The sequence below is a fragment of the Oryx dammah genome, unplaced genomic scaffold (assembly GCF_014754425.2).
Source record: "Oryx dammah isolate SB20612 unplaced genomic scaffold, SCBI_Odam_1.1 HiC_scaffold_2, whole genome shotgun sequence".
NCBI lineage: Eukaryota > Metazoa > Chordata > Mammalia > Artiodactyla > Bovidae > Oryx > Oryx dammah.
This window is the reverse complement of record NW_024070186.1, coordinates 24,168,705-24,193,058: the sequence shown is the minus strand read 5'-3', so window position 1 is coordinate 24,193,058 and position 24,354 is coordinate 24,168,705. Positions and strand designations below refer to the sequence as shown.

The following is a 24,354-nucleotide window of genomic DNA, read 5'->3' as shown; positions in this document are numbered from 1 at the left end:
CTTTGTCTTTTTGTCTCCTTTTTACTGTAGTGAACATCTGCTGTTCCTTTACCAGCATGGCGTTTCCCCTTTTTTGACCGTATGTTCAAATTTCCCCAGTTTTCCTTGAGAAAACACGTGGTTTGGATGAACCTGAACTTCTGTCCAAGCTAATTTCTAGGTCTGACCCCTAGAGCTGGTTCAGGGACTAGACCCAAAATAAGCCAGTTACAGCCAAACAAGTCCTGGGCTTTTGTAGAATCTGGTGGGAAAGGGACTTGGTCTTTTATTTGAATGTAAAGCTATCATTTTGCCACCACATACTAAAAACTTGCTTAAGAGTGAAAGAATGAAAGAAAAGCATTACCGAAGAGATTAAAGAGATATAATCTAAGTCTCTGAAGTCAGTATTAGCCCTAGACTTTTCAGTTCTTTAAGCCCACAATTTCCTTTTTGCTAAGGCTTTGCTTTTCCTTTATGCCAATGTGAGTTAAAGTCACTTCTTACCAAAAGAATACTGGTTAAACACACTTGTCTTTTAGTAGACTGAGTTTTCTATATACAGATTTTTTTTTTCCAGTTAATAGTCTACTGTCTTTTTCTGAAAATGATTGGCAAGTTTTCCATTTAATATTTACTTTTAGTGATTTTCCTTAAAAACTTTAACAGACATTTTAACTCTAGTTATCATTAGAAAAATATAAATTTATCAGTGTCTGTATTCTCCACTTTAATAAAGATTCACCCTGACCTTCTTTTACTATCTGTTAATGGTATCTATAATAAATACTTATCCAATTCTAAGGATAAATCTTGCTCATTTTATTGTTTCTTATATCCCACTATTCCTCTAGGATGTATTTACCTTGTTGCTGAAGAAAACCCTTTAATATTTCTTTCAAAGGCTGTCTGTGGGTGGTAAACATTTTGGCATCTCTTGATGTCTAAAAATGTCGTCTGTCCCTTACATTTAAATAGGAACAGAATTCAAGGTTCAAAGTTATTTTTAAAAAAATGCTGTTTCTTTTTGTGTTTATATGTGGGTATTTTTTTTTTCTCTCTCTAGTAGCCTTTCAGTTCTATCTTTTTATGTTCTGAGATTTCACTCTAGTACAGGAAATGGGAAACTGCAATCTGTGGTCCAGATCTGTCTCACCACCTGTTTTGGTATAATAGCCCATGAACTGTTTTACCTTTTTAAATTAAAAAAAAAAAAATCGAAGAATATTTTATGATGTTAAAATGATCTGAACTTAAGTATCTCAGTGTCTGTTAAAATTTTATTGGAACACAGCCACAGTCATTTGCTTACATATTAGGGTTACTTTCACTCCACAGTGGCAGAGCCAAGTAATTGTGACAGAGATTGCAAAGCCTAAAATATTTATTACTTGGCCAGAAAAAGTTAGCTGACTTCTGTTTCTGTTTATATTTTTATTTGTTTTAATAGCTAAAATTCTGGGAATTATCTGGCTATTATTTCTACTGGTTTCTATAAGAATTTCTTACTTCCGTATTACAATCTATATTATAGATAAAAAATTTTCAGATGTGTCCATTCTGTTATCACATCACCCAATGATTGTGTTTTCTTTCATTTAAAATATTATCTGTCTAAAAATAGACTTCTCTGGTGGTCTAGTAGTTGAGAGACTCTGTGCTTCCACTGCAGGGGGCATGAGTTTGATCCCTGGTTGGGGAACTAAGATCCTTCATGCCACACAGTGGAGCCAAAAAAAACAAATGGTAAATATACCCATCTTGATGTCTTATTCTGATTGCTGTAGTGAGTCCACAGTTAAAGTTCTTCATTTGCTGAGTATTTTGTTGGTTGATATTTGTCTGCTTTACCATGTACTGTTGCCCCTGCATGGGTTGCTCAGGAGAGAGCAGTGTGGACCTGCTGGTACTTTAAATGAGAATAGGGGGAAGGGTGGGGCATGCATGTTTGAGGTTATTGATACTTCTCCTGGCAATCTTGATTCCAGCTTGTGCTTCATCCAGCCTGGGATTTTACATGATGTGCTCTGCATATAAGTTAAATAAACAGGGTGACAGTATACAGCCTTGACGTACTTTTCAGATGTGTCCAGGAGAAATATCAATAACCTCAGATATGAAGATGACACCACCCTTATGGCAGAAAGCCAAGAGGAACTAAAGAGTCTCTTGATGAAAGTGAAAGAGGAGAGTGAAAAAGTTGGCTTAAAACTCAACATTCAAAAAATGAAGATCATGGCATCTGGTCCCATCACTTCATGGCAAATAGATGGGGAAACAGTGGAGACAGTGACAGACTTTTATTTTCTTGGGCTCCAAAATCTTTGCAGATGGTGACTGCAGCCATGAAATTAAAAGATGCTTGCTTCTTGGAAGAAAAGCTATGACCAACCTAGACAGTATATTAAAAAGCAGAGACATTACTTTGCCAACAAAGGTGTGTACAGTCAAAGCTATGATTTTTCCAGTAGTCATTATAGATGTGAGAGTTGGACCATAAAGAAAACTGAGCACCAAAGAATTGATGCTTTTGAACTGTGGTCTTGGAGAAGACTCTTGAGAGTCCCTTTGACTGCAAGGAGATCAAACCAGTCAATCCTAAAGGAAATCAGTTGTGAATATTCATTGGAAGAACTGATGCTGAAGCTGAAACTCCAATACTTTGGCCACCTGATGTGAAGAACTGACTCACTGGAAAAGACCCTGATGCTGGGAAAGTTTGAAGGCAGGAGGAGAAGGGGACGATAGAGGATGAGATGGTTGGATGGCATCACCAACTCAATGGACATGAGTTTGAGCAAGCTCCAGGAGCTGGTGATGGACAGGGAAGCCTTGCGTGCTGCAGTCCATGGGGTTGAAAAGAGTCGGACACGACTGAGTGGCTGAACTGAATGGGGCCATGCTGCTCCAAAATTCCATTTTTACTGCTTTTGTCTTTCCTTTAAGAGTAGGATGGGATGCACAGGGTTGAACCTACCTGGGTTGAACCTCCCTTTTGCTCTTGTTTTCAGTCATATTAAGGTATGGATCATCTTTAAGTACTGCTCCCTTATCTGTGGCAATTATCTTTCTCATCTTCTGGCAGAGAACCTAAGCTCTGGCTCCCTCTTCAATCTGATTCCATCTGCTGTCCTGTTAGTCCACTGGAAAGTTTCTCTTACTTCAGATGATGCTTTGTATTTCTTATTTTTATATGGCATGAGATACTGAAAACTACAGGATGCTTTGTTTACCACCTTGAAATGAGAAGCTACTCTATATTATTGTAATACTTTTGGGAAGTCTACTGAAGTTTTGTTTGTGGCCTAATATTTATTTTGTAAATAGTCTCTGGACAATACACCACAAAAATATTTTCAGGGAATAATTTTGTATGGATGCAAATAACAGGTTTCAAGTTCTCCTTTTTTTTTTTTTCCTTTTGGAGTTTCTGCTTCAAAAATTTAATGTTATCAGGACAGCTTTTTGGGGGTGGTTAGTGGTTTTTTTTTTAAAGTCTGTTTGGCTGCTGTGGGCCTTAGCTGCAGCACGTGGGGTCTTGAGTTGCAAGATCTTTTTCATTTTCAGTTGTGGCACAGTGGCTCTTAGTTGCAGCATGCAGGATCTAGTTCCCAGACCAGGAATTGAACCCAGGCCGCTGGCACTGGGATTGTGGCGTGTTAACCACTGGACCACCAGGGAGGTCACTGTTTAGTCGTTTTAAATTCAGCTTTTGTTACCATTCTATAATGGAATTGTTTTATTTTTATAAGTGAGTTTGTTTCACTTACATTCACTGATCAAAAAGTATTTATTTTAGTTCTGTCATCTTTATGCTGCATGGTGTGTGTTTTTCTTTTTTGTGCACATGTTTTCTGATTGAATTAGAATATTTAGAGTCTGGCTTTGGTTTTTCAAGTGTTTACTTTAATTAATAGTCTTAAAACTCAACTTGACTTACCCGCTTCAGAGGGGAGCCATTGAGGACCTGCTAATGAAACTCACACACGTTTCTTCTTCCTCTCTACATCCTACTTTGAGTTATATTATTTTCTCCAGAATGCTATGTTCTGACGCTGTGCTTTATGTTAAATGGACTGAACACTCACTGTTATTTCTTTTCTACCATGGCTGCTCCATTTCTGGGCTCCTTATTTTGGCTCATCTCTGTTTTATGATTATGCCCTTTTTAAACAAGAGCTCATGGGTGCTTTATTCAATTTTTAGAAAATTCCCATTTGCGTTCTCATGCTTGAATGTCATCTTGGGTTAGTATAAAACTTTAGGGTACAGAATTTCTTTCTCTGAGAATTATAAATATTTCTTCATGATCTTTTCTGGTATTCATTTTTACTGTGGCAGTCTCTGAGGCAAGGTTGATATTTTTTCCCCTCTTACCTGGTGACTTACATTTTTAAAAAGCTGAAAAAGTCCCCCAAATAATCTTTGAATTCTGTTAACTTCACCACACATTTGTGGGGCCAGTCATTTTCATATGGTGTGACTTCTGACCTTTCAGACTTAGGTCTTCTTTTATTTCAAAAAAACTTTTTATTATCTTTGAATTTTTTTTTCTACTTCATTTGTTCTATTGTCTAGTATATATAAGTTAGATCCCTTTTGTTTTCCTTACATATACTTAATTTTCTTTGATACTTTTATTTTGTTCTTTTCTGTTTTACTAGATCTTTAAGGCCTTTTTCCATATTCCTATTTTTTCCTTGATGGCCAATAATTATATTCACCCACAAAATGATTTTTTAATGGTTAAATGGGATTGAACTATGTATATGTATGATAATTTTATTAATCTTATTATTTAGATTGTCTCTCATTTTCACTATTATAAACATCTGCACATGTTCTTGACGGTAGTGATATTGCTTCATAAGATCAGTAAACTTACTCCAGTTCCTACCCAGTGAAGCTCACTGACAAAGAATTAAATCATGCCTGTGAATAGAGCCGCTCCTTTGGGTTTTGATGCCGTTGTCATCTCCTGGTCCTTTTAGGCCTAGGGATGATGCAGCTCCCCACCATTGCTAATCTGGGTATCTATGTCATTTCTTACTGGCTTCTCTAAAACCCTCCTATGTATTTGTAAGTTTGCTGTTTGCTGTGTGTGTGTGTGTGTGTGTGCGCGCGCGCGCACAGTTGTGTCCGACTCTCTGTGATCCCATGGATTGTAGCCTGCCAAGCTCCTCTGTGTGTGTGTGTGTGTGTGTGTGTGTGCACAGTTGTGTCAGACTCTGTGATCCCATGGATTGTAGCCTGCCAAGCTCCTCTGTTCATAAGTTTCCAGGCAAGAATACTGGAGCGGGTTGCCATTTCCTACTCCAGGAGATCTTCCAGACCCAGAAATCAAACCTGCATCTCTTGTGTCTCCTGTACTGGCAGGCAGATTCTTTACCACTGTGCCACCTGGGAAGCCCTATCTGTTAGCTACACCCTAGAAATTTATCCCACATATGTATAAAATGACATATAAAAGATTTTTCACTGCAACCTTATAACTCTTAATATTTCACTATTTTCACTATAATGTCTGTGAACAGAGGAATATAAGATAATGGTGTAACTATACAGTGGAATATTATGCAGTTATAAAAAACTTAGCACATTCACTGAACATATTTATGGAATAATCTCCAATTTATTGATCTGTTTTTCCTCCAATCTTCAGTTCTTCTTTTATTAATTTTTTCACTCAGGGATCCCCAGATATTTATGCTGCCTCATTTATACCACAATGATCATAAAATGCAAGTGTCTAGTTAACCATGCTGTTCTCCCAAGCTTTGTTGTTACTGTTTTAAGATTTATTGAAGTGAAGTGAAGTAGCTCAGTCGTGTCTGACTCTTTGCGACCCCGTGGACTGTAGCCTACCAGGCTCTTCCCTCTATGGATTCTCCAGGCAAGAGTACTGGAGGGGGTTGCCATTTCCTTCTCCAGGGGATCTTCCCAACCCAGGAATCGAACCCGGGTCTCCGGCATTGCAGGCAGACACTTTAACCTCTGAGCCACCAGGGAAACTCCAGCAATTTATTGAAGTTTGATACAAAAAACTGGACACATTTAGTGAATATATCTTGATGATTTGGGAATATGCATATATCTGTCATATCATCACTACAGTCAAGGCACTAAATATATCCATTACTTACAGACATTTCCTTGTGTTCTTTTTTTATCTTTTGTAGGAACACTTAACATAAGATCTATCTTCTTAATATATTTTAAACCACATAATGCCATATTTTAACTATAGATACTGTGTTGTACAGCAGGTCTCCAGAACTTATCTTATGTAACGGAAACTTTCTAAAAAGTGTGGAAAAAGCTGAGAACCAAATAGTGAGTATGCTACCAGATGTGTAAGACAAAAAAAGAAAAAAAATGTATATGCGTATTTGCTTTTATACACATACACATATGTATAAAGAGAGAGTGTGTGAGAATGGGAGGGAACAAGATGGAGCGCCCTTGGAAAGGCACAAAAAGTGAAAATAGTGGTTGCTTCTGGGGAGAACTGAGTAGCAGGAATCTTACTGTTCTTTAATTTGAATATTAAATGAATATACTGCCTATTCTAAAAAGTGTTACATTAATAATAAAGATTGATTGAGAGCCTTACAGAAACGGTGACTATAAAGGAACTGCTGAAGAAATCACTAGAAGATGAAAACAGCTAACAGAGTATAGTTACGGAAATGTCCTAAGTAGTAAAAGTCTTGGATAATTTAATTTCTTACCATGGTCCCTTTTTAGAAGTTAACTTCTTATTCAGAGTTGAACGCACAAAACCATGTCTGATAAAGGTTTGTTTTGATGATCATAATGGTCTTTATTATTTAAAAGAGCTTCAGTTCTCTGTTTATAGGGTTTACTAACATCCCTAACAAAGCAGTGTGATTGCACAGTGATCTCCGTTTTCAGTGGAAGGTACAACTTCATTAAAGGAAACGGCACATGAGAAGACTTTTCATAAAATCAGTGAAGGGAAGAGAAGACTCCTGGGGGAATATTTACTCAATTAAAATTGGGTTAAAATCACTCATTTTTATGATATGACAAAAATAGGAAAGGACTACTAGCTTGATTTTTCAAAGGTGATCCTAACGTGGTCACCCCTGTTAAAAAAGACACAGGGAAACTTACTCACCCTTCCTGGAACTGTGCTTGGGCAGACTCCTCTGCTACAAGGGTCTCATACTCTTCAGCAGCAAACCTGTCCCAGTCGGAGGGCTCAGGACTGTCATTCTCAACATCCTGATTGGGAGGGGGATGGCCACAGGAAACAGAATCAAAAACAAAAATTGGAGATAGGTCATCACAAATTTTTACATCCTGAAAAAACCTATGTGAAAAATGTTTTATTTGACCCCATGGACTATACAGTTCATGGAATTCTCCAGGCAAGAATACTGGAATGGGTAGCCTTTCTCTTCTCCAGGGGATCTTCCCAACCCGGGGATTGAACCCAGGTCTCCCGCATTGCAGGTGGATTCTTTACCAGCTGACCCACTGGGGAAGTCCAAGAATACTGGAGTGGGTAGCCTATCTCTTCTCCAGTGGATCTTCCCAACCCAGGAATTGAATTGGGGTTTCCTGCATTACAGGCTGATTCTTTACCAACCGAGCTATCAGGAAAGCTCTTAACATGTTAAAAGAAGTTCTAAAGTTACACTCCTAAACTGATTTTCTGCACCTTGAATCACAAAATTATTAAGTACTCTTCTTAGCTGGACTGTTTGGGTCTAGATTCTTCAGCCTTGTAATCAGAGACTTTTCTCTAGCCCCTTCTCCTCTCACACTTGGCATAGCAGTGACCTGGAGTGACCTGTGGTTTGCATATGCCCACCTGAAATGTGGCTTCCCTGGTGGCTCACATGGTGATGAGTCTGCCTGCAATGCAGGCAACCTGGGCTTGACCTCTGGGTTGGGAAAATCCTCTGGAGAAAGAAATGGCAACCTACTCCAGTATTTTTTTTTAATTTATTTTTTAATTGAAGGATAATTGCTTTACAGAATTTTGTTGTTTTCTGTCAAACCTCAACTTGAATCAGCCATATACCGCTCCACTAATCTTGCCTGGAGAATTCCATGGACAGAGGCTACAGTCCATGGGATCACAAAGAGTCAGACAGGACTGAGAGGCTTAAACTTAACCTGAAATGTACCATCCCTTCCTCTAGTGAATTTTTATTGCTTCCTTCACAGCCAGCTTGGATACCCTGCCATCTGAGTTACCTTCTTAGAAGCAGCCCTTCTCCCCCTAGTCATTTCCTCCTCTGTACTATGTGGGCTTGGCTGCCACCTTTTGTTCTCCTGTCTTTGTCATCTCTATACACCCATTCTTTTTATATACTGAATTATCTCTATATAACCCCCAGTGTCTCTTCAACACAGTACCTGGAATTTACTGAGCACTTACTAATAGCATTCTTTGCAGATCAGAATGTTGATAATTACTACCTCAGAAAAAAGGAAAATGTAAAATTTGTAATACAAATAAAAAAATGAAGGGGGAAGAAAGTATATATTTTCTTTTCCTTCTACAATGCAGACTGCATCTTAGATTATATGTTCTAGGTAAAATGATGTTTTTCCATAATGAAATTGGGTTAACATTGCCCTAGGATGTAAGGTTAGTAATGCTAGAAGAATGTAAATACCTTAATACTGACTACACAATGTGTTAATTACTGTAATCCATTTGAAGAACTTCACCCCATCTTTTAAATATGTCTGAAATTGCTATGCATCTTAGATTTATAATTGCTTTTTCTTGCTTAAAGGTATATAAAATAATGGGACATTTTAATGTCAATGAAATATAATAGTGACTTTAGGCTAGTGATAATATACCTTGATATGCTCCAAGTTCTGGTGCAGAGTATTTGTTTTTAGAAGCTGGTCCTTGTATTCTTAACTATTAATATTTAGGTCAAACAGTTATGCAACATATGGAAGATAAAAGACTGAGGAAGTTTCCTGTAGTGTACTCAATCAGTTCTTTTCCATCAATATAGTTTTTACTCTTTAAACAGGGGAATAGAAGGATAAGTGGTGATATTCTGCTTTTTGTTTGTTTTTTTCCTGGATGTGGGTTTTCTGAGAGTCCACAGGTTTTTGTGTGTGGGGAAAGCAGTTCACTGTAGAATGACTTCAAACTGATGTCATGTACAGTCATCATTACCGCTTGAAAAAGTGTTACATTTATCTGAAGGTTGTCTATCTTGGAGGGCATCTAGTTTTCATTACCATGCCATCCTGAAATTGAATGGTACTGTTAAATCAAGCCCAGTATACTCTGTAACAGAGATGTATCTATTGATGTAGTTTTGAAAGTGAGAAAGACAATTATTTCAAAATTTTCTGTAACCAGTTTCTATGTATATGGAAGTACACAAAACACACAGTTCATTCAATGAAAGGCAGATGCAGGTTATTATCTACACTTGAAGATTAGCTGTGGGAAGAGATGGACTCTGAGTCCTTTATTCTTTCTTTTCAGTATGTTACGCAATGTTTTAAATGTAAGCCTTTTTAAACACCAAAATTCCTGCAGACAGAGGCCACTTTTATCTGAAGCATAGAACCCCTGATATTGCATCCCTCAAACAGAAGTTAAAACTATATTGGTACCTTCTGGACTGCAAAGGGATCTCTTTGTTCATGGTCTAAGTATTTCTCCAGATTAAAGAAAGTGTCATAAAAGATGTGAGCCATTCTGCATCTCTTCAGGTCTCGCAGAGTTATTTTGCCTGTGTAAGAACAAATCTGGTAAATTTCAAAGGCTTCTTTCGAAGCGAAAAAAAAAAAAAAAAAAACCTTTTACTGAAGTTTAAAAGGATATATACATGTGCTCATTTGATTATAAAAATTTGATGTTTTTTGAGGTAAAGCTCACATAAAATTCACATTTTAACCATTCTAATGGTTTTTCATACATTCACAATGTTGCACAAGCATCACCACTATCACATTCCGTAGCATTTTCTTCACCTCCAAAGGAAACTGTACCAGTCAGACAGTCTCACTCCCCGCCCCTCTGCAATCCTCCCCAACTGGCTACCACTAATCTGCTTTCTGAATTTGCCATTAATTGTCAGTTCTATGCCAACAATAAAGGAGAAACTAAATATTTCTGTATTTGGAAAGCCTGTATGGAAGACTGGGAAGTTAAATAATTTAGAACAACCCAGGATTACAACCCCCACTCTGTTATGTAGATGGACAATGCAACTTGGCTCTTTATTCAATCTTACCATCACTGGCTGGCTTTACCAGGTCAAGCATCTGGCACAACAAATCATGGAATGGCAAGGGCTCAATGCCCATGGCTTCCATCCGTTCACACTGCTCCTCGTAGAAGTATTCCAGCTCGTACATGGAGAGCACTCCATCCCCATCTACATCCATACAGCGGAACCAGTACTCAATGCTAGGAGGTAAGGATACTCATTAGCATGTTAAAGCTCTTTTATTCATTCAGATTTATTACTGCTTATTTCTTTTAAAAGTTATATATGGGTATACTTTAGACCTAGACATAGTTTTACAAAATTTATTAGAAAAAATGGCAGTCATCTTTTAAAATTTTCTCTTCCCCAGATCCAAGCATTTTCAACACTTGCTTATTTTGGTTTTTATCTTTACATTTCAGTTAAGATGTCTACATTGTTCCTTTCTTGTATTTCTGATTTAAGGACTGTGGTTTAATTTTGCACTATGAAAGAAGAGGCTTCAGCTCTTTTGCTACTCATTCCACCTTACCCACATGCCCTTTCTAACCTCAGCATAGATAAGTTACTCAGCATTCAGAGTTTATAACTTTACATTTTCCTTTTATCTGTTTTATTTGTTTAGTTTTGAGATATAGTACATGTTACTAATTCAACTAATTTAAAGGCTTCTGCCAGTTTCTATGTCCATAATCAGCCCCATTGGGTAGTCTAGCAATTGCATTTCCTTGAAATCGTTTTCAGTTCCCTCTGACCTACTCCAGTCTGGGCTGGTTGATCTCTAGGCCTGATTTACAGTTTCACCCTAGGGATTCCCTTCACCTTTCTCCTGTTTCTTATATCTCACATTTTCCTCATTCTTGGTTTGCTTCCTTGTTTGGTATAACACATTCTTCAGTATCTTCCTAAACAAGGGAGCATAGCAGGTACATTTTTTAGATATTAGATCATTGAAAATACCCTTTATCTACCCCCTAATGTGGTTGGTATTTATAGAATTATGGCTTTATGGTTCTTTCCTTCAGAATTTTAAAGGCACTGACTCACTGTCCTCCATTTATCCACTGTTGTTGAGAAGTCTAAAGCCACTGATCCTTTGACTGCAACCTGTTGTTTGTTCTTTTTATCCCCCTTTGAAGCCTACAGAGGTTTCTGAGTTCCTGGTGTTTTAAAATAAAACTGATGAAGTGCCTTGGTCTAGATCTAATTCACTTTTGCTGGGCTCAGAGCCTCCTCAGTTTGGAAACTAGTATTCTTAAGTTCTTGGACATTTTCTTAAAATTGTTTTGTTTCTTCTCTGCTTCTCTTTCCCCTTATCTACTCTCTTTCTGGAACTCTTATTATTCAAATCAGCATGGTCCAATATGGTGATCACTAGCCATATGTAGATAACCCAATTTGAGTTGTCTTTTTTAAAAAATAAATTTGTTTTCTGTTCATTTTTATTTATTTGGCTGTGCCAGGTATTAGTTGCAGCATGTGGGATCTAGTTCCCTGGCCAGGGACTGAACCCAGTCCCCCTGCATTGGGAATGCAGAATTTCAGCCACTGGACCACCAGGAAAATCCCTGGGATGTCTTTAAGTGCAAATACAGATTTTGAAGACTTTGTAAGAAAAAAACAGTAAAACATCTTATCAGTACTTTTATACTGATTACATGTTGGAAGAATATTTTAGATATATGGTATTAAACAAGAGATGTAAGTAAAATTAATCCTGTGTTTCTTTTTACTTTCTTACTGTGGTTGCTACTGCTGCTGCTAAGTTGCTTCAGTCATGTCCGACTCTGTGTGACCCCACAGACGGCAGCCCACCAGGCTCCCCCGTCCCAGGGATTCTCCAGGCAAGAATACTAGAGTGGGTTGCCATTTCCTTCTCCATCTTACTGTGGTTAATTTTACTTGAAAAATTAAAAAAAAACTTTTAAAGTAAAAATTGTATGTATTTAAGATGTATAACAAAATAATGTGATATAGACAGTGAAACAATTACTACAGTGTAGCTGCTTAACATAGCATCTCCCTACAATATTACTATATTGCACGATAGTAGGGATGTAGAGGACCTGAAATCTACCCTCTTAAGTGAATTTTCAGCATTTAAAACAATATTATATTAAATGTATAGTGATTATATTGTACATTAGATCTCTAGATTTATTTATCCTGTATAACTGCAACTTTGTACATTGGGTCAGCATCTCCTCTTTTCCCTCACACCCCCAGCCCCTGGTAACTACCATTCTACTTTCTGCTTCTATTAAGTCTGACTTTTTTTTTTTTTTTGATTCCCATATAAGAGATCATGTACTATTTGACTTCTTGTGCCTGGCTTATTCCACTTAGCATAATATCCTCATCCTTCAGGTTAATCCATGTTGCAAATGACAAGATTTCCTCCTTTTTGAAGGCTGAATAATATTCCATTGTGTGTGTATACATATACCACATTTTATTTATCTATCCATTCTGTGAGAAACATTTAGCTTGATTTCATATAATGCTGTAATGAACAAGGGAGTTCAGATATCTCTTCAAGAGACTGATTTCAGAGTTCTGGTTCAAGATGGTCAAATAGGAACTTGCCTTCTCCCACGGATGCACCTGTATAGCTACATATGGACAAATTTCTTCTGAAAAAAACCCTAAAGACTAGCTGAGTGACTTCTACATTATTGGAAAAATGAGAAAAAACTCATATTTAGTGGATAGGAGACGCTAAGACACAATCTTGCTGTAAACCCCTGCACGCTGACCCACAATTAGGAGAAACTAGAAATCCAGAGCTTTTCTCCGAAGAGCAAAGAGTTTGAATCTCACGTTGTGAACCCAACTTTTAAGACCTGCAGCTGAGACAACTACCCTCAAATCTAGCTTTTTTCCTTCCTTTTAAAAAACTGAAGGATAGTTGACATGTAATATTATATTAATTTCAGGTGTACAACATAGTGATTTGACATTTGGATACATTATGAATTGGTCACCTCAGTAAGTCTAGTAACCATTTGTTATCAACGTTATTACTGTATTATTGACTATATTCTCTATGCTATACATTACATCCCTGTGCCTTATTTATTTTATACCTGGAAGTTTGTACCTCTTAATTCCCTTCGTCTATTTCATCCAACCACCCATTTACCCTCTGGTGACCTCTACTGTGTTCTCTCTACTGGTGTTTAGTTTGATTTTTAAATTCCACATATAAATGAAATCATATAGTATTTGTCTTTCTCTGTCAGACCTATTTCACTTAGCATAATACCCTTAGAGTCCATTCCTGTTGTTTCAAATGTCAAGCTTTTATTCTTTTTTTATGGCTAAGTAAAATTCCAGTGTGTGTGTGTGTGCGCGCGTGTGATCACCTTTATCCACTTATCTATATGTTGGGTATTGTGAATAATGCTGCAGTCAATGTTGGAGAGCATGTATCTTTTCAAAATAATATTTTTATTTTCTTTGGGTAAATACCCAGAAGTGAAATTACAGAGTCATATAGCAGTTCTATTTAAAAATTTTTGAGGAACGTCTACATAGTGGTTTACATTCTCACCAGCATAAGGGTCCCCTTTTCTCCATATCCTTGCCAACACTTGTCATTTGTTGTTTGTTTGATAACTGTCATTCTGAAAGGTGTGAGGATAGCTCATTGTGGTTTATGTTTGTACTACACTGATGATTAGTGATGTTGAATACCATTTTATGTGTCTGTTGGCCATCTCTCTGTCTTTCTTGAAAAAGCATTTTTTCAGGCTTTTTGCTCATTTAAAAATCAGGTTGGATTTTTTGATACTGAGTTATGTAAGTTTTTAAAAAATATATTTGATATTAACCCCTTATCAGATAGATCATCTACAAGTATTTCTTCCCAATCAGTAAATTGCCTTTATGTTTGTTGATGGTTTCCTTTGTTATGCAAAACCTTTAAAACTGATATAGTCTTATTTATTTTTCTTTTCCCTGCCCTTGCCTGAGGAGACAGATTAAAAAAAAATACTGCTAAGTCTAATTTTAAAGAGTGTACAGCCAATGTTTTCTTCTAGGAGTTTTTTTTATGGTTTCAGATCTCACATTTAAGTCTACAATCCTTTTCGAGTTTATATTTTGTATATGGCATAGAGAGTGATCCAGTTTCATTCTTTTGCATGAAGCTGTCAGGTTTCCCAGTATCATTTATTGAAGACATGGTCTTTTACCTATTGTATATTCTTGGTTCCATTGTGTACATTCAGTTCAGTTCAGTCGCTCAGTCATGTACGACTCTGACCCCCATGGACTGCAGCATGCCAGGCTTCCCTGTCCATCATCAACTCCTGGAGCTTGCTTAAACTCATATTCAGGACTGATTTCCTTTAGGATCGAATGGCTGGATCTCTGTGCAGTCCAAGGGACTCTCAAGAGTCTTCTCCAACATCACAGAAGTGTCAATTCTTCGGCACTCAGCTTTCTTTACAGTCCAACTCTCACATCCATACATGACTACTGGAAAAATCATAGCCTTGACTAGACGGACCATTGTTGGCAAAGTAATGTCTCTGCTTTTTAATATGCTATCTAGGTTAGTCATAGCTTTTCTTCCACGGAGCAAGTGTCTTTTCATTTCATGGCTTCAGTCATCATCTGCAATGATTTTGGAGCTCCCCAAAATAAAGTCTGTCACTGTTTCCATTGTTTCTCCATCTATTTGCCATGAAAGGATGGGACCAGATGCCATGATCTTAGTTTTCTGAATGTTGAGCTTTAAGCCAACTTTTTCACTCTCCTCTTTCACTTTCATCAAGAGGCTCTTTAGTTCTTCTTCACTTTCTGCTGTAAGGGTGGTGTCATCTGCGTATCTGAGGTTATTGATGTTTCTCCCAGAAATCTTGATTCCAGCTTGTGCTTCATCCAGCCCAGCATTTCTCATGATGTACTCTGCATATAAGTTAAATAAGCCGGGTGACAACATACAGCCATGATGTACTCCTTTCCCAATTTGGAACCAGTCTGTTGTTCCATGTCCAGTTCTAACTGTTGCTTCTTAACCTGTGTACAGATTTCTCAGGAGGCAGGTAAGGTGGTCTGGTATTCTCACCTCTTAAAGAATTTTCCACAGTCTGTTGTGATGCACATAATCAAAGGTTTTGGTATAGTCAATAAAGCAGAAGTAGATGTTTTACCGGAACTCTTGTGCTTTTTCGATGATCCAATGGATGTTGGCAGTTTGATCTCTGGTTCCTCTGCCTTTTCTAAATTCAGCTTGAACATCTGAAAGTTCACAGTTCACATACTGTTGAAGCCTGGATTGGAGAATTTTGAGCATTCCCTTGCTAGTGTGTGAGATGAGTGCAATTTGCTTGAACATTGTGTTTTTGTGCTTGAAAATGTGCTTGAATATCCTTTTCCAGTGCCTTTCTTTAGGATTGGAATGGCAACTGACCTTTTCCAGTCCTGTGGCCACTGCTGAGTGTTCCAGATTTGCTGGCATACTGAGTGCAGCACTTTCACAGCATCATCTTTAGGATTTGAAATAGCTCTACTGTAATTCCATCACCTCCACTAGCTTTGTTCATAGTTATGCTTCCTAAGGCCCACTTGACTTCACATTCCAGGATGTCTGGCTCTAGGTGAGTGATCATACCATCGTGATTATCCGGCTCGTGAAGATCTTTTTTGTACAGTTCTTCTGTGTATTCTTGCCACCTCTTCTTAATATCTTCTGCTTCTGTTAGGTCCATACCATTTCTGTCCTTTATCGAGCCCATCTTTGCATGAAATGTTCCCTTGGTCTAATTTTCTTGAAGAGATCTCTAGTCTTTCCCATTCTATTAGTTTCCTCTATTTCTTTGCATTGACCACTGAAGGCGGCTTTCTTATCTCTCCTTGCTATTCATGAAACGCTGCATTCAAATGGGTATATCTTTCCTTTTCTCCTTTGCCTTTACCTTCTTTTCTCAGCTATTTGTAAGGTCTCCCCAGACAACCATTTTGCCTTTTTGCATTTCTTTTTCTTGGGGATGGTCTTGATCACTGCCTCCTGTACAGTGTCACGAGCCTCCATCCATGGTTCTTTAGGCATTCTATCAGATTTAATCCCTTGAATGTTTGTCACTTCCACTGTATCATCATAAGCGATTTGATTTAGGTCATACCTGAATGGTCTAGTGGTTTTTCTCTATTTTCTTCAATTTAAGTCTGAATTTGGTAATAAGAAGTTCATAATCTGAGCCACAGTCAGCTCCCCGGTCTTGTTTTTGCTGACTCTATAGAGCTTCTCCATTTTTGGTTGCAAAGAATATAATCATTCTGATTTTAGTATTGACCTTCTAGTGATGTCCATGTGTAGAATCTCCTCTTGTTTTGTTGGAAGAGGGTGTTTGCTATGACCAGTGCATTCTCTTGGCAAAACGCTGTTAGCCTTTGCCCTGCTTCTTTTTGTACTCCAAGGCCAAATTTGCCTGTTACTCCAGGTATCTCTTGACTTCCTACTTTTGCATTCCAGTCCCCTGTAATGAAAAGGGCATCTTCTTTGGTGTTAGTTCTAGAAGGTCTTGTAGGTCTTCATAGAACTATTTAACTTCAGCTCCTTAAGCATTACTTGTTGGGGCATAGACTTGGATTACTGTGATGTTGAATGGCTTGCCTTGGAAACGAACAGATCATTTTGTCATTTTTGAGACTGCACCCAAGAACTGCATTTCGGAGTCTTCTGTTGACTATGAGGGCTACTCCATTTCTTCTAAGAGATTCTTGCCCACAGTAGTAGATATAATGGTCATCTGAGTTAAATTCGCCCATTCCAGTGAATGGTTGTACATTAACTGACCACGTAAGAGGGACTTTATTTCTGAGCTCTCTATTCTCCATTGATCTATGTGTCTATTTTTGTGCCACGACCATACTGTTTTGATTCCTATAGCTTTGTAGCAAGCACAGCTTGAAAACTGTCAAGCACAATTTGACACCTCGGGCTTTGTTCCTCTTAAATTGCTTTGGTTTTCACAGTCTTTCATGTTCTAGAATATTCTTTAGGATGCTGTGTTTCAATTCTTTAAAAAATGCTATGGTTACTTTGATAAGAGATTCATTGAATCTGTAGATTGCTTTCGGTAGTATGGACATTTTAACAACATTAGTTCTTTCATTAATGTTTAATGGATTTCAGAGTATAGGTCTTTCACTTTCTTGGCAGATTTTATTCTTATTCTTTTGGCTGTAATTGTAAATAGGATTGTCTTAATTTCTATTTCTTATAGTTCATTATTGGTGTATAGAAATGCAACTGATTTCTATATATTGATTTTGTATCCTGAAGTTTTACTGAATTCATAGATTAGTTTCAATAGTTTTTTTTGGGTGGAGTTTTTAGGGTTTTCTGTAGATATTATCATGTCATCTGCAAAGAGGGACAGTTTTACTACTTCCTTTACAGTGTGGATGCCTTTTATTTCTCTTTCTTGTGTGACTGCTGTCACTAAGACTTCTAGTACTATTTTGAATAAAATGTCAATAGTAGACACTTTTCCTTATTCCTGATCTTAAAGGAAAAGTATTTGGTGTTTCATTGTTTAAGTATTTTCTGAGGCACTGGTTTGTCATACACAGCTCTTATTATGTTGATACATGTTTCCTCTATACTCACTTTATTGAGAGATTTCATAAAAAATGGATATTGAATTTTGTCACTTTTTCTGCATTGATTCAAATGATCATGTGGTTTTTATTCTTTACTTTGTTAATGTAATATATCATGTTGATTTATTTGTGTATATAGAACCATCCTTGCATCTGTGGAATACACTTGATAATGGTGAATGGTTCTTTTACTGTGCTGTTGATATCCATCTAATATGTTGTTTAGAATTTTTGCATTTATGTTCATCTGGGATACTGGCCTGTAATTTTTTTGTAGTGTCTTTATCTGGTTTTGATATCAGCATAATGCTGGCTTCAGAGAATGAATTTAGAGTAGTTCCTTCCTCTTCAAGTTTTTGGAATAGTTTGAGAAGGATAGGTATTAACTCTCCCTTAAGTTTGCTGAATTTACCTGTTGTCTGGTCCTGGGCTTGTTTGTTGGGAGGCTTTTAAAAATTTCTAATTCTATTTCATTATTGGTCATCTGTCTGTTCAGATTTTCTATTTTTCCTGATCTGCTTTTGGAAAGTTGCATGTTTCTGGGAACTAACCATTTCTTCTAGGCTGTTCATTTTGTTGGCAAATAATTGTTTGTAATAATCTTTTATGATCCTTTGTATTTCTGTTTTGTCAATTGTAACTTCTTTGCTTTCAGGTCTATTTTGCCTGATATTAGTATTGCTACTACAAGTTTCTTTTCATTTTCATTTGCATGAAATATCTTTTTCTATCCCTTCACTTTCATTCTGTGTATATCTTTAGATCTGAAGCCTGGGTATGCAGCATATAAATGGGTCTTGTTGCTTTAATCCATTCAGCCACCCTTTGTCTTTTGATTGCAGCATTTAGTCCATTTACATTTGAAGTAGTTATTGATAGGTATGTACTTATTACCATTTTGTTAATTGTTTTGTAGTTCCTCTGTTCATTTCTTTTCTTGTTTTCTTTGTGATTTGATGACTTTCTTTAGTGTGTTGTCTGTATTCCTGTCTATTTTTTTGTGTGTATATTATAGGTTTTAGGTTTATGGTTACCATGAGGTTCATATACAACAATCTATGTAAACAGCAGTCTATTTAAACGGATGGTCATTTAAGTCAGAGCACATTCTAAAAGCTACTTACCCCCCGCCCCCACATTTTATGTTTCTGACATATTTTGCATCTTTTTGTGTATCGTCTATTTGTTTCATATTATAGGTGATTTTACTACTTTTGTCTTCTAACCTTCATATTAGCTTTGTAGGTGACTGACCTTTAGTATATGTTTGCCCTTTAGTGATATTTTTTCTTTCATGATTTTCATGTTTCTAGTTATGGCCTCGTCTTTTCGTTTTAAAGAAATTCCTTTACTGCTTCTTATAAGGCTCAGTTAGTGGTGATGAATTCTATTAGCTTTTACTTCTCTAATTCTATTAGCTTTTACATGATCTCTACTTCAATTCTGAATGATAGTCTTGCCAGGTAGAGTATTCTTGGTTGAACGTTTTTTTTCTTTTAGCACTTTGAATACCATGTTAGTCTCCTCCGGCCTGAAAAGTTTCTACTGACAAGTCAGCTGATAGTCTTATGTGGGTGTCCCTTGTTGCCTTAAAGATTCCTTCTTGGTCTTTAACTTTTGAGGTTTTAACTATAATGTATCTTGGTATAGGTCTCTTGGGTTCATCTTATTTGGGACTCTGTGCATCCTGGACTTGGATGTCTGTTTTGCTAACCAGGTTAGGAAAGTTTTCAGTCATTTTTCTTCAAATATGTTTTGAAGAAAAATTTCCCCTCTATTCTCCTTCTGGACCCCTGTGAATGTTAATATACTTGATGTTGTCTCACAGGTCCCTTAAACTATCCTATTACTTTATTTTTTAAAGTTATATTTTGGCTGCATCATGCGGCATGCACAACTTCCCTTCAGTTCAGTTCAGTTCAGTTCAGTCACTCAATTGTGTCCGACTCTTTGCGATCCCATGAATTGCAGCATGCCAGGCCTCCCTGTCCATCACCAACTCCCGGAGCTCACTCAAACTCATGTCCATTGAGTTGGTGATGCCATCCAGCTATTTCATCCTCTGTCGTCCCCTTCTCCTCCTGCCCCCAATCCCTCCCAGCATCAGAGTCTTTTCCAATGAGTCAACTCTTTGCGTGAGGTGGCCAAAGTACTGGAGTTTCAGCTTTAGTATCATTCCTTCCAAAGAACACTCAGGGCTGATCTCCTTTAGAATGGACTGGTTGGATCTCTTTGCAGTCCAAGGGACTCTCAAGAGTCTTCAACACCACAGTTCAAAAGCATCAATTCTTTGGCACTCAGCTTTCTTCACAGTCCAACTCTCACATCCATACATGACCACAGGAAAAACCATAGCCTTGACTAGACGGACCTGTGTTGGCAAAGTAATGTCTCTGCTTTTCAATATGCTGTCTAGGTTGGTCACAACTTTTCTTCCAAGGCGTAAGTGTCTTTTAATTTCATGGCTGCAGTCACCATTTGCAGTGATTTTGGAGCCCAAAAAAATAAAGTCTGACACTGTTTCCACTGTTTCCCTGTGCCCCCTTGTAGTGGAAGAATGGAGTCTGAACCACTGGACTACCATGGAAGTTCCAAATTATCTTCATTTTAAAAATTATTATTTTTTTCTGTTTTGACTGGGTGATATCCACTACCCTGTCTCAGATTGCTGATCCATTCTTCTGCATCTTCTAGTCTGCTGTTGATTCCCTCTGGTATATTTTTCATTTCTGTTAATCTATTTTTCAATTCTGATTGGTTCTTTTCTATATCTTCTATCTCCATTGTTGCAGTTCTCACCAAGTTCATCCATTCTCCAGAGTTCAGTGAACAACTTTAAGGCTATTAATTTGAACTTTTTTTCTGGTTAATTGCTTATCTCCATTTTATTTTTTTCCTTCGGTTTTGTCTTGTTTTCTCATTTGTAGGCTATTCCTTTGTCTCCTCATTTTGCCACCCTGTATTTGTTTCTACATATTATAGCTATATCTCTCACTCTTGAAAGACTAGCCCTATGTAAGTCTCTGTAGGCCCAGTGGCACCATAACCCCAGGTGCTAGAGCAAGACCCTCCTGTTGTCCCCTATATGTGCTGGGTGTGCCTTCTTGTTGTGGTTGGGCTGCAAGTGCTGTGTGTGCACTGGTAGATGGGGCTGGTCCCTGACGTGGCTAGCTGAGTGGCTTGGTTACAACTGCTGTTGACACCCTTGTGGGTAGGGCTAGCCCCCAGTCTGTCTGTCCATGAAGCCTGGCTATGACTACTGTGGGTACATTAGTGTGCAAGGCTTGTCCCCTCTAGCATGAGCCATTTTTGAGGGGCACTGGTGCTAGTTGGGACTACTTGCCAGGTAGGGCAGGGTGGGTGCTATTTTGGAGGCACTGGCTGAGGCTGGTGGGTTGGGCAGTGTGAGTTCTCAGAGGAATGCTGGGGATGGGTCCAAGGTGTTAAGTAGATTGACAGAGAGTGACAGAAATGGTACCTAGCAGAACAGGAGAGTAAAAACAAAAAGGATGCCCAACAGCACTTCTGTCACTAGAGGAAGATCCACCAGAAACCTGCCCTTTATGGCACATGCCCTAAAATAAGTCTCCCTCTTGTATGATCCAGGTGCTTTTCAAGCTGCTGTCTCTGTGCTGGGACTCAGAGTGAATGAGCTTGTGTGAGCTTTTCAAGAGCGGAGCTTTATTTCCCCATAGTCCTTAGGCTCTCCTGGACATAAGACCAGCTGATTTTCAAAGCCAGACATTGTGGGGATTCATCGACTCATATTCCCTGAGTAGACCTATGGGCTATGAAGCCCGACATGAGGCTTGAGCCTCTTGCTCCTCAAGGGGGACCTTCTTGGTTATGATATGCCTCCTGCTTGTGGCATTGCCTCAGGGGAATGGGTTCTATTGGAATCTGTCTCTGCCTCTCCTATCTGTCTTGATGTGGCCTTTTATTTATATCTACAGTTGTAGAAAATTTGTTCTGCTAGTTTTCAGGTTGTTCTCAAAGATAGCTGTTCCATATAAAGTAGTTTTAGTGTGTCTGTAGGAGGAGATAAGTATAGTTTTTCTGCTATCTTGACCTGGACTCTCCCTGAAACATTTAGCTTTGAAAACCAATGAGGCTGGAGTCCATGAGACCTACAAGTGAGAAAAAGCTATACTGAAGTGAGAAAAGGCTCTTAAAGGGTTTGTATGTTTGGTCTCACCTGCACCAGGGCCCAGTATAGAAGCAGCCACTATAAAGGTGCCAGATTTTCTGTTAAGGAGGCAAATTTCCTTATCTTTAAGCCTTGGCCTAAGGGACAAGCATCTAATTTAATGCAGCTAATTTAATGCACATCTAGGGGCCTTCTGGCTACTCTGAAAGGACAGACACTAGCAGGCACCATCTTTTCACTCCCTCTGTGGCTCACTCCAGCCAGAGGGCACCAATTTCCCACTCTCCCACTGCTTTACAGAACACCAGTATCTCACCAGTGCCCTGGCTTTTATGTCACGTGCTCCAGTTTTTATTGTGCCACCTGGGGGATGCCACTTGATTGCCTGGCTCGGGAAGCCAGCATGGCCTATGGTACCATAGCATGGGACCATAACAATTTGAGACAGTTCTTAGCAGGCTACCATATCCAGGGCACAGCACAGACAGAAGATCAGAAAACACTCCTAGTCTTTCAGTGAGAAGCCTATTTGCTTAACCAGGAACTTGGGCCTGAGGGGCAGGCTTCTGATTTGGCACACATCCAGAGGTCAATAGAGGCGCTCTCAGGGAATGATGACTGATGGACGCAATCTTTGAGCTTCCCCTCTGCCATACTCTGGCTGTATCTTTCAGGAAGGAGCTTATAAACTTGTCTGACACCTTGGTTACTGTGGCTGCCTCCAGGGACATCTCTGGATTGTCTGGCTCTGGTGGCCATCAAGGGCTTATACTCATGGGTTCCATAGGACTGTAACCAAAGGAGAAAGAATCCTTAAAGAGCTACCACTCCCAGGGCAAAGCAAGAGGCAACACACCCAAGAGCCCAGTCTGTTAAAGAAGCCTATTAGCTTACCATCACAGCTGCAGTCAGAGGAATAAAAATTCTTAATTTAGCACAGATCTAAGGGTAATCCTTTCCAGAGGCCTCAAAGGGTGGGTGTTTCTTCATACTGTCTTTCTTCTGTACTCCAGAGCCCCAGGATCTCCTGGAGGGGAATTTTTATGTATGTCTGGTGCCCTGGGTTTTGTATCTGGAGCCCTGGTTTTAGTGGCTGCCACCCAGGGAACACCTGATCACCTGTTTCTGGTGGCCAGGGGGCCTTGCATTCCTAGGTACCATAAGAATGTGACAGCTGGAGAGACAATTCATTGTAAGCTACCAAACCAGAGCGCTATGTAAACAGCAGAGTGAAATATAAACCCACCAGTCTTTCTGTGAAAAACGTCTACTTGTGTGTGCTGCAGCACTGGCGTCACATATAGGGCACTATGGAGGTGCTTTTAGGGAACACAAGGTGATGGATGCCATCCTTTCACTCTGTCTTGCTTCAGCCTGCCAGTACCTCCCAAAAGGAGTTTATATAGTTATTTAGCGCCCCAGAGTTTTTGACTGTTGCCCAGGGATATCTCCCAATCACTTAGTTCTCATGGCAAGTGGGACTTATATTTGTGGTGCCATAAGACTTTATACATTTACATAATTTAAGAGCTACTGATGAGTCTCCCACTTCCCTGGTGGCTCAGACGGTAAAGTGTCTGCCTGCAATGCAGGAGACCTGGGTTTGATCCCTGGGTTGGGAAGATCCCCTGGAGAAGGACATGGCAACCCACTCCAGTACTCTTGCCTGGAAAATTCCATGGCTAGCTTTTAATCAGCCTGAATCTAGCTGCTGCCTGAGATCTTTCCTTTGGGACAGTGAAAGTCTTCACATACTCTTAACTACTGGGAACCATCAAACTTAAAATAGGATGCTTGGACAAGTACAGAGGTTTGAGAGACAACCAAGAACTAGGGCAGAGTTGAACCATAATGTTCATGTCCTATGTGAAGCCACTACTTCAAGATTGGGAGAGGTATTTGTTTTATCTAATGCATAGAAACTAACATAGGGAGTCAAGCACAATGAAGAAAGAGAGAAATATGTTCCAAACTAAAGAACAAGGGAAAAAAAAAAATCTCAGAAAAAAATCCTTAATTAAATGGAGATAACTGATTTACCTGATAAAGAGTTCAAAATAAAGGTAAAAAAAAAATCCTCACCAAACTCAGAAGAAGAAAGAATGAATACAGTGAGAACTTCAACAAAGACAGAAAATATTAAAAAAAGTACTAAACAGAAGTTACAGAGTTGAACAATACAATGATGGAATGAAATACATTAGGGGAGTTCAACAGCAGACTATATGAAGCAAAGACAGGATGAGTGAACTCAAAGACATGGCAGTGGAATTCATACAGTCAGAGGAGCAAAAACAGAACAAAAAGGATGAAGTAGAGTGAAGACTGCTTCAACGACTTATGCAACAGTATCAAACGGACCAACATTTGCATTACTGGGGTCTAGAG

At 38.5% G+C, this 24,354-nt stretch overlaps 1 protein-coding gene across 4 annotated transcripts in view; it reads right to left on the bottom strand.

Annotated features, from left to right (window-relative positions):
- PPP2R3A (protein phosphatase 2 regulatory subunit B''alpha) overlaps positions 1-24,354 on the bottom strand; it is a 242,383-nt gene that overhangs the window by 18,434 nt on the left and 199,595 nt on the right. For all 4 annotated transcript variants that reach the window (XM_040233119.1, XM_040233113.1, XM_040233133.1 and 1 more), the window contains 3 exons: positions 10,230-10,405; positions 9,607-9,725; positions 7,121-7,227 (listed from right to left, as the gene is read on the bottom strand). In XM_040233119.1, the coding sequence (XP_040089053.1) occupies positions 7,121-7,227; positions 9,607-9,725; positions 10,230-10,405 (402 nt within the window). The remainder of the gene's footprint in view (positions 1-7,120; positions 7,228-9,606; positions 9,726-10,229; positions 10,406-24,354) is intronic.